The sequence below is a fragment of the Drosophila novamexicana genome, unplaced genomic scaffold (assembly GCF_003285875.2).
Source record: "Drosophila novamexicana strain 15010-1031.04,08,12 unplaced genomic scaffold, DnovRS2.1 tig00001292-arrow-arrow-pilon, whole genome shotgun sequence".
In the NCBI taxonomy this organism is placed as follows: domain Eukaryota; kingdom Metazoa; phylum Arthropoda; class Insecta; order Diptera; family Drosophilidae; genus Drosophila; species Drosophila novamexicana.
In genome coordinates, this window is record NW_020824848.1 from 521,729 (window position 1) to 535,040 (window position 13,312).

General features: G+C 46.5%; 1 protein-coding gene across 1 annotated transcript in view; it reads left to right on the forward strand.

The window, feature by feature from the left end:
- Nucleotides 1-9,156, forward strand: part of LOC115766986 — a 56,170-nt gene extending 47,014 nt beyond the window's left edge. Inside the window, exons 2-5 of the mRNA XM_030711085.1 lie at nucleotides 1,079-3,972; nucleotides 4,080-4,475; nucleotides 6,797-7,024; nucleotides 8,837-9,156. Of these exons, the coding sequence (XP_030566945.1) occupies nucleotides 1,453-3,972; nucleotides 4,080-4,475; nucleotides 6,797-7,024; nucleotides 8,837-8,968 (3,276 nt within the window). The 5' untranslated portion in view covers nucleotides 1,079-1,452 and the 3' untranslated portion in view covers nucleotides 8,969-9,156. The remainder of the gene's footprint in view (nucleotides 1-1,078; nucleotides 3,973-4,079; nucleotides 4,476-6,796; nucleotides 7,025-8,836) is intronic.
- Nucleotides 9,157-13,312: the final 4,156 nt, after the last annotated feature.

Consider the following 13,312-nt stretch of genomic DNA (forward strand, 5'->3'; position numbering starts at 1 on the left):
CAACTTATTATACCCTTTCTTGACCACTTTCAAAGGTATAAAAGCCCCAAATAATTCCAAATGCCATTTAGCGGCGTTGACTTGTGCACCCAGCGCATAGTCAAGGACTTGAGCTGCCTGGCAATTCAAATGCCAACGCAGGACACACAGGACAGACACAGGACAGCACGAGACGAGGGCAGGGCAAGTCAGGGCGGGGCAGGGCAGGGCAGGGAGCAAGGGGCAAGCGGCAGCCGCTGAAAAGCAAACGCTTATCGGCCGCAACGTAAATCACCCAATTTACCATAAATAAAGATATGTACATATTGTCAGCGAGCAGCGGGAGCTAACTGAGGGGGCAGCGGGGCAGGCAGCGGCAGAGCCAAAGCCGCAGACGAAGCCAAAGCCGAAGCCGCCACCAAAACCAAAACCAAAACAAAACACCTTATCGCTGGCAAGCACATCTTTAAGTGCCTGTCAACGTGGCTGGGCGCAGAGCGCAGGGCGAGGCAGCACACCATGGGTGGGGTCAGGGGGAATGGGTGGTTGGGTGGTTGGGCTGGCTTGTTTTAACCAGTGGCTACTATTTGCTGCCGCAGGCATATGAATCTGCATGCATGAAACTGCAGCCAGCATATTTAGCCATAAAATAGCTAAAAATGCACTCAGAGAAAAACAACGTTGGTAAAAGTGAGTCCACCTGGAAATAGCTTAAACTACGCATCAAAAACATTTAATCAAGAGTATTTAAAAAATATAGAAAAAGAGGTAATAAATTTTAGCACATTCATCATTTAGTGTCCCTTTTTTGCGCAGAGTTAAAGAAGGTAAAGAGTTAGATTCAGTATAAAGGAAAATGTATTTAGACACATTTAAGCCTGTTCAAAGATAGAGTATTTGCTTTCGTCAACACTCTAAAAGCACCCTGTTTAGTTATTTCAATGCCCTGCACCCAAGTCCCGACCCCCGACCCCCGATCCCCGAGACCCGTTCATCAGCTGAAAGCCTTCGCTTGCCTGCTTTGGCTGTCTTGGGTTTATTTTGCAAAAGCAACATTTTGCTAGCTGCGACACGCGATTCAACATCTACTCCTTTGCAGGCGCCACAACAACGACAAATGCGAGAACGAGAGCCCAAAAGACGACAGCAGCAAATCGCGATTATGACGATGATGACGAGCACAACGACAGTAACAATAACAACGACAAGGAGCAGGAGCAGGAGCAGAAGTCGGAGCAGAAGCAGGCTGAAGCTGAGGACCACGAGCTGGTTGGCAGGCCGCGGGCAAGTCAGAAGCGTGCAGCACAAACGACACAATCGCGAAATCCCATCAGACGCGCTCACAGCGAAAGGCATTTGTCTGCCGCGCCCAGCTCCAACGACGCCAGCGAGTCGAGGCCACAGCCTGGCCAGGCTCGGAGTCTGGCTGCGGCCAGTGGGCCGCAGAATGTCATTTTAAATTTTAAGGACACAATGGCGCTGCGCATGAAAAGCAACCGCAACGACTCGAGAGATTTATTTCAAAGGCGGCCCACGGAGCCGCCGCCGCCGCCGCCAACCGCAAACGGATTAGAGAAGCAGCCAACGCCGCCGCCGCAAATCAATAAGTCAACTGCTCCACGTCAGCAAAGGACCGTGGTCCGTGTGGCGCCCTTCAACCAGAGCAGCGAGGTGCATCGCCTGAAAATCTCCCATAGCGAAGCAGATGGAGCGCATCCCCTGGAGCACAATGCCACAGCCGCGGCCACACGGCTGCTGCTGCTCTCGTCAACAGACGTTGGGCCGGATGTGGCGCCCAAGAAGACGTCGATACTGATTAACGGCGACGATTGCTACTCGACAATGAACCTGAGCACAGATGCCGCCCAGCCGCTGTACCAGTCCTCCGTGGTGGTCAATAGCCAGACGGCGACGGGCGTCTGCATCAGCGTGAGCAGCGCCGAGGAGCTCATCGAGCAGCACAATCTACTGAATACGCTGCGCAGTCAGCAGCAGCAGCATATGGCTGCGATTATTCCCATCCGTAGCAGCATTGGTGGCGAGGTGAATTTACAGCGTTCCGCCTCCTGCATCTCGTCTACCTCGAGTAGCTCGACGTCAAGCAGCAGCAGCTCCAGCGGACGCGGCCGCACGCTCATCCGGCTCGACTATGACAAAGATCTGCCCATCAGGCAGCTGGCGGCTACCACAACCACGCCCATTAACACACCATCGCCACCGCCTACAATCTGCTCAACGCCAGCGACGCCGCCGCCGGCGCCGTCACCGCCCTCGCCCGATGCGGAGCTGGTACCGCACGAGACGGAGCTGCTGAAAATTCTGCGCAATCCCGTTGAGGCTGTCAAGCGCAATCTGGTACCGCATGTCTGCGGCTTGAGGGTGCCCTCCGGTCTAGAAACGACGCGTAGCAAAAAAATGCAGGAGACAGCAGGAACAGCTGCCACGCCCACCAAGGAGGCGAGCAGCTTTATAGCCAAGCTGCTGCAGGATCCGATGCTGGGCCAGGTGGCCGACGGCCTGGAGACGGACACCGTCGCGGAGCTGATCGAGAACTCGCTGCAGCGTCTGCAACGGACACGGCAAACGATCGATATGAGCGGCACCAAAGATCACGACGACATGAACCGGCTGATCAGCGTCTCGCTGCAGCGGGTGCGCCTGGAGCGACAGCCCGGGGGGGCGAGCGGCACCAAAGAGGAGGACGACCGGCTTTCGAATCGCGGCAGCATTAGCTCCGCCAACAGCTTCGCCTCCGCCCACAACTACGAGCTGTTCGATTTTGAGACGGCCGCCAACGAGTCCGACTGCTATCAGAGCTGCTCCAGCGAACTGGCAGCTGCCGGAGCACTCGAGGAGGAGCAGGATCAAACGGAGCCGGAGCCGGAACCGGAGCTGGTGTCCCCACCGGAGGTGGATGCGTCTACGCGCGCCAAGTTCTATCAGCTGCTGGTGGATGCGACGCTGGCCGAGATCGAGCACAGCACGACACACACGGAAGCCGAGCACCATTACGAGTCCATACGGCATCAGGTGGATCCCATTTACGAAGAGATCAACGAGGTGCCGCCGCCGTTGCCGCTGACGGCACCGCCGCTGAACGACGCCGAGCTGGACAAGAAAGCGGCGCGCTCGATATTCGAGGGCGCATCCAAATACGATATACTCTCCTATTTAGTGGACGCCAAGGAGCGGGGGCTGGTGCGCGAAGAGAGCTTCGACTACAGTAACAATCCGAAGATAATCGAGGAGGAGGCCGCCGACACGCTCAGCGAGCTGGAGAAGCGCGTCAGTCACAGCGACGATAGCCACAGCAATATGAGCTCCCTGTCGCCGCCGCCGCACAACTTCATCTGCGGCAAGAGCGGCAGCGATGTGGAGCGCCAGGACTCGGGCGTCGGCTCCGAGACAAGCAAATCCTCGCGCAGCAAGTACCAGCTGCCGGCGGTGAGTCCGCTGCATTTGTGCGAAGATTGCGACGGCGCCGTCGAGACGCAGCTGAGCGAAGCGGGTGTCCTGTATGCGCCGCTCGTGTGCCGCAAGTGCGGCAAGAAGCGCGTCGAGCGCAAGGAGATCATCACCGAGATTGTCGAGACGGAGGAGAAATATGGCCGCGACTTGCAAATCATATTGGAGGAGTTCTGCCAGCCGATGCTGGTGGCCGGCCTGCTCAACCAGGAGCAGCTCTCCGCAATCTTCCTCAATACGGAAGACTTGCTCGAGAACAATCAGACGCTGGCCGAGCGTATGCGCGATGCCCTCGACATTGCTTTGGAGCAGGGCGACGACGATCTGCTCACGGTTAATATTGGACGCATCTTTCTGGACTTTACCCAAATGCTGCACGCCTTCGAGAGCTACTGTGTGCGGCAGGCGGGCGCCAGCCTGCTGCTGGCGAATCTCGAAAAGGAGAAGGAGCTGCTGCGCATCTTCCTCAAGGTATCCCAAATGGAGAACGCCGTGCTGCGTCGCATGAATCTCAACTCGTTTCTCATGGTAAGTTCCTCTCCTCATCTTTTATATTCATGACTGGCCCCTAAACGTCTGTTTCCTATTCTCTCATCTCTCTCTCTCTCTCTCTCTGCTTGTCACCCATCCTCCAGGTGCCCGTGCAGCGTGTCACCAAGTATCCATTGCTGTTGGCGCGTTTGTATAAGGTGACGCCCGCCCATCTGGACGGACGTGAGCTGCTGAAACAGGCGCAGGAGAAAATTGAATTGCATTTGAATCACATCAACCAGGAGGCCAAGGATGTCCCCACCAAACTGTGGCGCCGCATCAGCTCCTCGAGTCCCAATCGGCGCGCCTCGTGCGAAATTGATATGATAAACATCAAGCTGCGCAAAATGGCCATCGACATACTCGAGTGGAATCATGATGAGGTCCGTTTCGCCATGGAGGGCAAGCTGCTCTATACACAGCCCGCCGACAGCAACTGGAAGAAGGCGCGCACCATCAAGCTGAACCCAGTCAATGCGCTGCTCGTGACCAATGGCAAGGTGAGTAGGGGTCGGAATTGAGGTTGACAGGGCTGGCGATGTCGGCGTGAGTCACGTTCAACACTTGCGACAACTGGGAACTGATAGTTCGAAATTAACATGGAAACTAGCCATGCAACTAATCGAGGCTTTGATGTAACGGAAAATTCGATACCGATTAATCGCAGACGCCACAACTATGTTAAATAGTCCGATATTAGCGTGGAAACTCGACAAGAAAATAATCGATGCTTTGATGTATCGGAATATTTGATACCAATTAAGCGATAATTCTCAAAAATGTTCGATTTATAAAAGAATGTTAATCATTTTTATAGCTTAGCTTAGAATATTAATTTTGAAAGCCTTTTCCGATAACTAGCAAATATGATATTGACTATTGGGAAATTATGGGGAAATGTCTGAAAATAAGCATACAAGTAACGAACCATCCAAGAAACGAACCATCCAAGAAAAGAAACATCCAAGAAAATGAAACAACCAAGAAGAGAAGCATCCAACAAAAGAAAGATACAGGAAAAAGATCCAAAGAAAAAAAGCATCCAAGAAAAATCACATTTAAGAAAAGAAACTGCCAAGAAATAAAGAAGCATCTAGTTAAGCCCCATGAAAATAGCAATCGCATAAATTGAACCAACGATGTTTCGATGTTTTTTTTTGCCAGAACTCTGCAAAGCCATTTGACAGTTTGCATGGCACGAGTCCAGCTCTAAGCTTGCAGTGTGAGCCTGTTACTTCTGCTCCTGCTTCAGCTATTCCTGGTCACGTTTGACAAGCGACAAGCGCCAAACGATGCTCAGGCGTTTGACATGAGGTGTGGACAATTAGCGAGCGGCGCTTGTACCTAATATACAGTCCCCCACCCTCCTGCCACCTTCCGCTCACTACACCTCTTCATAGGATCACGCCTTCTAAAGTGGGAGTAGGAGTGGAAGTGGGAGTGGAAGTGGGCACTCGTGCCGAGCTGATGTCATGGCAACAGTTTTGCCGTGCGATAAAAGATTTCAACAAATCAGACCAGAGCAGAGCAGAGCGTGCGGAAGCGGGGAGGAGCGGAGGGGATGGCCCGTTGACGCATCGAGTGGAACGGAAGCGCATCCTGCCTGTCCTAATGAAAAGTGCTTATCCAAGCAACTATCTGCTTTTGATGCCTAAAAACAAAACGAGTTTTCCATTCGTTGTCGAAGCAACGAAAAAAAAAATAACACAGGCAAGAGGGTGCTCTACTTGGCAAAGCCTGTCCAGCAGATACCCTGTTATGTTGAGAATAAACAGAAAAAAAGCTGGACACTCTCTTTTCCTTACTTAACATCTTTGTTTTCCATTCACGAATGCAGATGACAAATTTGGCAAACAAAAAAAAACATCATTTATAATGAAAATTATGGTCACATTCTCAATCGATAATTATCGATTTATTAAAAAGCAGATTAAGATATACCGACTCACATTGTCGAATAGATATTTATCGATTTTTGGGAAACAGAGAGCCGTGAATAAAAATTACAAAAATATAAAAACTCATATTCCCGAATCGATATTTATCGGCTTGGAGAAAATATGGAAACTATCGTTGAATCGATAGTTAATCCCATTAATTAAAATGATTAAGATATACAGACTCACATACTCTCATCGATAATTATCGATTTACAGAAAATATGAGAGCAATCGATATAAGTAAAATATATTCCGACTCTTATGCTAAATAGACTCGGAACTGTCCGTTTCACTAGCACAACTGCAATATACCCTATTCAAGCCACTTTTATTGGATGCAGGGTATACAAAACCGATGGCGTCAAGTGGCCCACAAGCAGACTACCACAAACCCAAAAGGCCAACGGGAAGTGGAATGGCAGGCGTGTGTGTAGATGGGGGCGTGGCACATCGATGGCGACGCAGTGCGTATGTCACTTGTTTGGTTTTTGTGCCCTGCTCTAAATTTTTCGCAAAAGCCTCAGCCGACAATTGCTCAATTCAAGAACGAGGCAGCTTTCTTTTTTTTTTTTTTTTTTGTTATTGTCATTTTTCTGCTTGTTGCTGGGCTGTAGTTTTGGTGCTGTATCTAGTTCTGGTCCGGGCGCTGCTTCCTGCGGCAGTTGCAGCCCGACTGTCTGCCCGACTGTCCGACTGCCCGACTGTCCGCCCGGCAGCCCGACAGGCTTTGTGTGCTCGCGATATCTGAAGGCAGGCTCCATCTTTCGTGCTGCCCACACACTTTGCCCGCTTTCCAGCTGTAATTTTGTTTAGTTTCGTTTTACACAATTTTCTATTTCTATTTCTGTTTCTTTTTTTTTTCTTTGTTTTTTGTTTGCCAGCCAAGTGCCAATTATAGAGCAGAGAAGGCCACGTCGGATAAACTGAATTTCCCGAAGCACACCGGCATTCGGGAGGCCTCGCTGCTGCTGGTGAAGGAGAAGTGCGGACGGTATACGCTAACACGGGAGCCCTTGTATCTGGACAGATGTGTTGTGTGCAGCGAAGCGGATTGGGATGATTATTTCGAAGTGCAGGAAATTTCATCGAAGGACACATTCATATTCAAAGTGAGTAGACGCCAGCTAGCCTAGCCTTGCCTGGCTCTCCCCTGCCACTTGTTCCATTCTCCATTCCATTCGAGTGCATAGTTTTTAGACCGGGTTCGTTTCGGTTTGATTCGGTTTGCGTGGACTGTGCCAGTTGACTTGACTCTTAAATGGAACCGTTTGCCTTTTGACTGCACACCGGCAAATGTTTGGGCTTCGTTAGTTTTGCCCCGCCGTTTGGCGGGCTTCCCTTCTTTGCCGGCAGCTACAGGGCTTAGCTTTAGTTGGGTGTGAGTTTCACTGTGCACAAGCAATATGATCCTCGCAGGTAAATAGAGCAGTGGGAATACAATTAACACTCTTAAAAGGCGACTAACTATCTGGACTAGAAGGCAAACGTTTTGTCTAGACTTGGTATGAAGGCGTATACTATGGGATATGCACAGATATTCATTTTAATTGAAGGCTTAACTGAAAGCTATTAGCAAAGCTTCATCTATTTTCACAAAGGAATTTGATCTGGCTAGAGTACTGGCTAGAGACCAAGTGGTGAAATATTAAGAACAATACAGAAGCATTGCGAACTTAACCAAGTGTCTGAGCGAGAGGTCGCCAGTTCAAATCTAGCAGCAGTGCGCAACTTTCTTTTCATAATTATAATTATAATTCTATCATGGAATGTGAGATGCATAGAAGGTGACATCTACGACTCCATATTGTGTATATATTCTTGATCCGTATCTACAGCCGAGTCGATTAAGACATGTCTGTCCGTCCGTCTGTCTGTTTTTATGCGAACTAGTTTCTCACTCTTTAAGCTATCGTCAAGACACTTTGCATACGTCCCTCTCTCTGTTGCACGCAATAAATATGTATATCGGATCCACCTGGATCGGAATACAATATCAATATCAATATCAAAAACATTTTGTTTATCAAGATATCTACCTATCGAGTAAAGCAACCTTTTGTTGGCTCTGCAAGGGTATTAAATCTTCGGCGTGCCGAAGTTAGCTCTTAGGATTTAAGATTGACCAGCATTATATATGAATTCATATCCAACTTGACGACTACCCTGTAGCCCGAGCTTACGCAAATGACAGCCGTCAGCTTGTTTCAGTTTCAGCAGAGCTAGCAGCTAGCTTGAATACCTCAAGTAAATATTATTTTTAGAATTTAAAACACACACAAAAAGCACACACAGCGAAGAGTTGTCAGTTGAGTAGCATACACTTGGGGGCAGAATATTTCGCGTTTAATATGCTACAGATTTCATTTTTAATAACAGACACACGTACACACACACACGCGCACACACACACGCGCACACACACACGCACACACACACACGCACACACACACACGCACTTGGAAGCGTATGGAGAAATCCATTTGAAATCCTGTCTAATGTAAAACGAGCCGTAGCTTCAGCTTCAGTCGTGCGTATTCTGGCCTGGGGCAATGCGAAGTGGTCTGGCGAGGGTCGAGGCGGGCGGGAAAAGGGGAAAGTGGGAGGGCCACACCCCCGATTTTAAAAGTGCGTTGAGGCAGCGCACGTAGAGTGCCTGCCAAAATGAATGACATTTATTGAAATTTAACAACAAGAAAAAAATTGAATAAAAAGAAGGCCAAAGCAAGAGAAAAAATATGGCCTGAAAGGATGGCGCATAAATTCTAACGTTTAGTTACGGCCAACTGAGCACACACACACACACACACACACACAAGCAGACACACGTGACACCTGTCTAAATGGCGAGTCAATCAAATATTTTCAACATTTTGACAACATATTCTCCCCCTCTCCCCCTCTCTCTCTCTCTTCTCTGACAGGCCGAGGACGGGCTGCGCACCAAACAGTGGTACACGCAGCTGCAGTATCATGCCCAGGGCATGGGGGCGTGGCGCAAGAGGCGGAACGCCCTGGCCAACATAATGATCAATGGGATGCTGACGCGCACTTAGCCAGGAATTCGAGGAAGAACAAGAGGAGGAACAACAACAACATTCGAAATATCAAAATTGATGCAGCAAAAGTGCATTTAACAAATTGGCGGCTTAATTTGTATTGATGCGTTATTAACCAGCAAATTAAATAATTATAATTTAAGTGATATATACACAATTTACAATAAATACACCTACACATACCAATCATTTAGATACACACACACACACATATATATAACACCCTATAACGACACAATAAATGAATAAATATATATATATATTAATTACTCGTTAAATTGCATTTTAATTGAGTTATTAAAACGAAACGAGACGAAACTATTGTTCGAAATTCTTTAGAATCTTAACATTAATAGTTTATGGCTGTTAAGTGTACGCCAGTCGGGTGTGCTCGACTGCCAGTTACCCTGCAATAAACTGCCTTTAACATACACAATATTTGCGTTTGTTTAACTTCGGTACATATAGTCCGATCGGAGCTCAAATGTGCTTTAAACTAAATATGCAGAATGCTTTTCTTACAAATAAATGTAAATTGAGTATCAAGGGTATTCAAAAATGAACATAAAGTAATTCTTTAAATCCCATTAAATCAAATCTCTTCGAGTTAACATGCCAAGAGAAATGCATCCAACATTTTTAGGCAAAAATTACAATAGTTTGTATTGCGGCTTTTTCACGGAACTTTATCTTTCCCTAATAAAATCGCTGCTTTCAGGATACCTTCGGAAACTCACTGACCATTTCCAGCTATGAGTAGAGCTCATGGCTTGCCGGAGAGACTATAAATTTCCCCCACCGGGTCGATAATTTCCCATCGCTATCGCTTTATCCTATCTACTTAACACTCTATATATCTAATATAAATTTCTTCCAAGTAGTTATGCAAATTAAGATTATTTTTAATTTTTACTTAAGAACAGTTTTTTCTCTACAAAAAAAATTCCTTTTTAGCTGTAGGCTCAAGTAATGTCACCCTTAACATTAGCTAGAAGAGGGGCATATTCAATTATTAGGCAGGCACGCCATTAATAAATGGCTAAATAAATAAAGGAACTTCTCCAGATCAACTCATTCCGATCAAGAATATATATCTACTGCAGACCGAGCTGCTGACTTGCGCCTTTTACGATGTGTCTCCTTGCCCCTTTTCGAAACGAGCTCATTTGATAGGGTATAAATAGTTGCTGCGCTTACGTTTATTGGATATTTGAGCGTATAAAGGAAAATGTTGATTACATTTTCACAAAATAGCCGCAAAATTGCGCAAAGTTTTGCAAACTTTAGCCGCAAACTCAACTAAAAACACTTTGCACATCATGCCAAATATTTAAACACACACACACACAGACACATGTAGATGTAGCTATTCATATATAGACAGTTAGTTGATTAAACCATTTTAAATCTCATCCAATGCGCAAACAACAATTGCGGCTACATCAGGAGCATCAGCAGCAGCAGCAGCAGCAGCAATAATAACATTTAACAAACAACAAACAAACAAACAAACAAGAGCCCAAACCCAAAGTGGTTTCGACTTTGGGGTTTTACGGTATTCTCGGCCGGGCTTCCACTGGGGTTTATTGCTTGTTTAATTACACAAATAACTGAACAGATTATTATGGTTAAACACGAAACTGTAATTGTCATGGCCAGTCGCAGCGTTTGCTTGGACAATTGTGAAAATCTCAGTATTGGAGCACAAAATTGTCTTCCACTTGCCGGAGATTTAACACCCTGGCGAACTGTTTGGACGACTCGATTGGGAATTCCAGAACATATTTGTATTGTAAGCTGATTGCAAAATAATCATTTGTGCTATTCAAGAAGTGTTTAAAGTGCCGCAGATAAAAGAAACTTGAAGAAGCGTAAAAAGAACTAGAACATATAATGAAACATATATGTGGCTGGTTTCCCAGTAAATCTCTTCTCTCTATATAAACTATTTCCAGAATCTCAAGTCGTAAAAATCAACTCTTTAGCCTTTAAATAAGATTCGAATGTGCCGAAGGAAAGTTGCCCGGCGTTGCCCGTTTCAAATGGAAGCATGATATAAATGCAAGATGCGCTAAAATCGTTTGTTTAATTCGCTGCAACTTCATGTATATATAAAAAGCTACCCAAATTTGTCATCTATTATAAAAGAACTATAAATCTAGAGAATTGCTGCTGAGTTTGAGCCGGCGACCTGCTGCTTAAGAGTCAGACGTGACATTTGCAAAGCATAAACTATTTGATGTGCATATATAAATTTATAGAAGCAATAGTTAAACTATAAAAAACCTTCTTCGCAGAACTCTCTTGTGTCTGCGCTGAGTTTCTTTAAGGCTTCAGCTGGCGAGTGAAATGAAATTCGACTGAAGAGTTAGTCAACTCTTTACGAGTAGTTCGAGCACAAGAACAGAGCGCCATTTATCATAAATTGAGCTGGCTAAATGCATAAACATTTTAGCATATATTTCATTTATACACAGACTCTTGACTGGGAGACACCAACAATTTGTGGGCCTGTTGATGTATTAGTTAGCCCAGGCGGAATATGAAAATAATTTGCAATGCCGCCTGCGGCGCATCAGATCCTTTGATGGCTTCCGTTCGAAATTATTATTAATACGCCACGTAAACAAGTTCCAAATCCTTTAAAGCAGCCGACACCGACAACGGAGCCTAAAGCAGGCCGCATGCGGCAAAATTGAAAAGCAAAGCCAAACTCGGAAACGATAAAACAGCTCGAGCTGTAGAGGGGAGAGGGTAGAGGCAGGTGGCGGGGAAAAGTGCATGCTGAGCGCAATTATGCTGGACAAACATTTACCAGCAGAGCCAAGCGATAGAGGCTAGAGCTGGAGAGTTGCCCCATCCTGACCCACTCCACATTATCCTCTGCCAGGATGTGGCACTTAGCATGCACCTTGGCACACGCATAAACACACACAGACACACACACAAACAGTCCCCATCCTTGGCGCAGAGCTCGACTAGTTTTAGTGTACTCCAGTGCCTGGTTGCCAAACACAGACTTCAACAGCCGCCGTCTCGCTGTCAGTCTCCATCTCCAACTCCATTTAACCCCAAGCCCCGTGCTCAGCCTCATCCTGACTGGGTCGTGGTACGTGTTATAACAATAGGGTGTCATGCTGGCAATATCCCCTATACCAACCCCATCACTTGCCATCCCTCCACCCTGCTCCAAGTGCGCGACTAACACTAACGAGCAGTAAAACAAGTTTAAGATTTGCCGGCACACAAATAAAAACACAACCAGAGCCGGCAGATTTGGCCCCTCCTCCAGCCGAAGCCCCCGTCAGCGCTCCTCGCTTCGACGCCGTTGGCGGATGCTGAGCGGAAGCTGGGTTTTAGCGTGCAATAACATAACCAAGGCACGTAGCACAAACACGGTACATTATATTGTATAAGCAGACTTCATTACGGTATTTAAACAGAATATCCACAAATTCTGACATGTCGAATGCGCCAAGCGAATCCGCCGCACAATGGACCAAGATTGGCCAAGAATCGATTGAAAATGAAAATTAAATCGGCTTAGATGTAAATAGATAGAAAATATAGCTGATAGATCCCACTTGTATTTTAGGCATTCGATCCAGGCAATGCCGGGTAATTTCTTGTAGCGTACGTGCATATATAGAGTGGATATAAAATTCCTGAGTGCCGTACTCACTAAATGAGCAGGCCAAGTGAGGAGCGATTCAAGCAACTAAATTAAAGGTTGCTGGTTCAAATCTGTTCACAGCTTAGTGTGAAAACAGTTCGAAAAGAGGTTTTTTTAATCATTAAATGAGCGACTTTAAAACTGTAAGACCGAAGCAGCGCATTTCCAACTATGACTTTAGGAATTATATTTTTGATCACTTTTATGGGCTGGAACCTCTTAGAAGGATAACATCAGAGTCCACTTCTGAGAAGGGGTCATATGTGTGTAATCTTCGCAATCAGCCCGCCCTCTAATGGGCGTGGTCTAAGATCTTGATACTTATAACTTTCTTATTTATCAACTAGATAGTAGAAGAGTTCCTTCTGTGGAAAGATTCGACTCACAGGCTTCTTGCCTTCTTTCCTATCCACACAACTAATATACCCTTTAGCACTTTATCAGCAGGGTATCCACATTCGAAATTATCTTCAAAATTGTTTTCTGAACAAGTTCTATTCTTTATCAATATCAAAACACTTTTGAAGCACAAAGTTTCCCAGCAGCCCATTGTGCCGACGGGGCGTGCCAAAAAACACACACACACTAGCTTACACACACACACACACACACACGCACATATGCAATCACAGATACCCACATCAAAAGTCAAATTGTGAGCAGTCAGG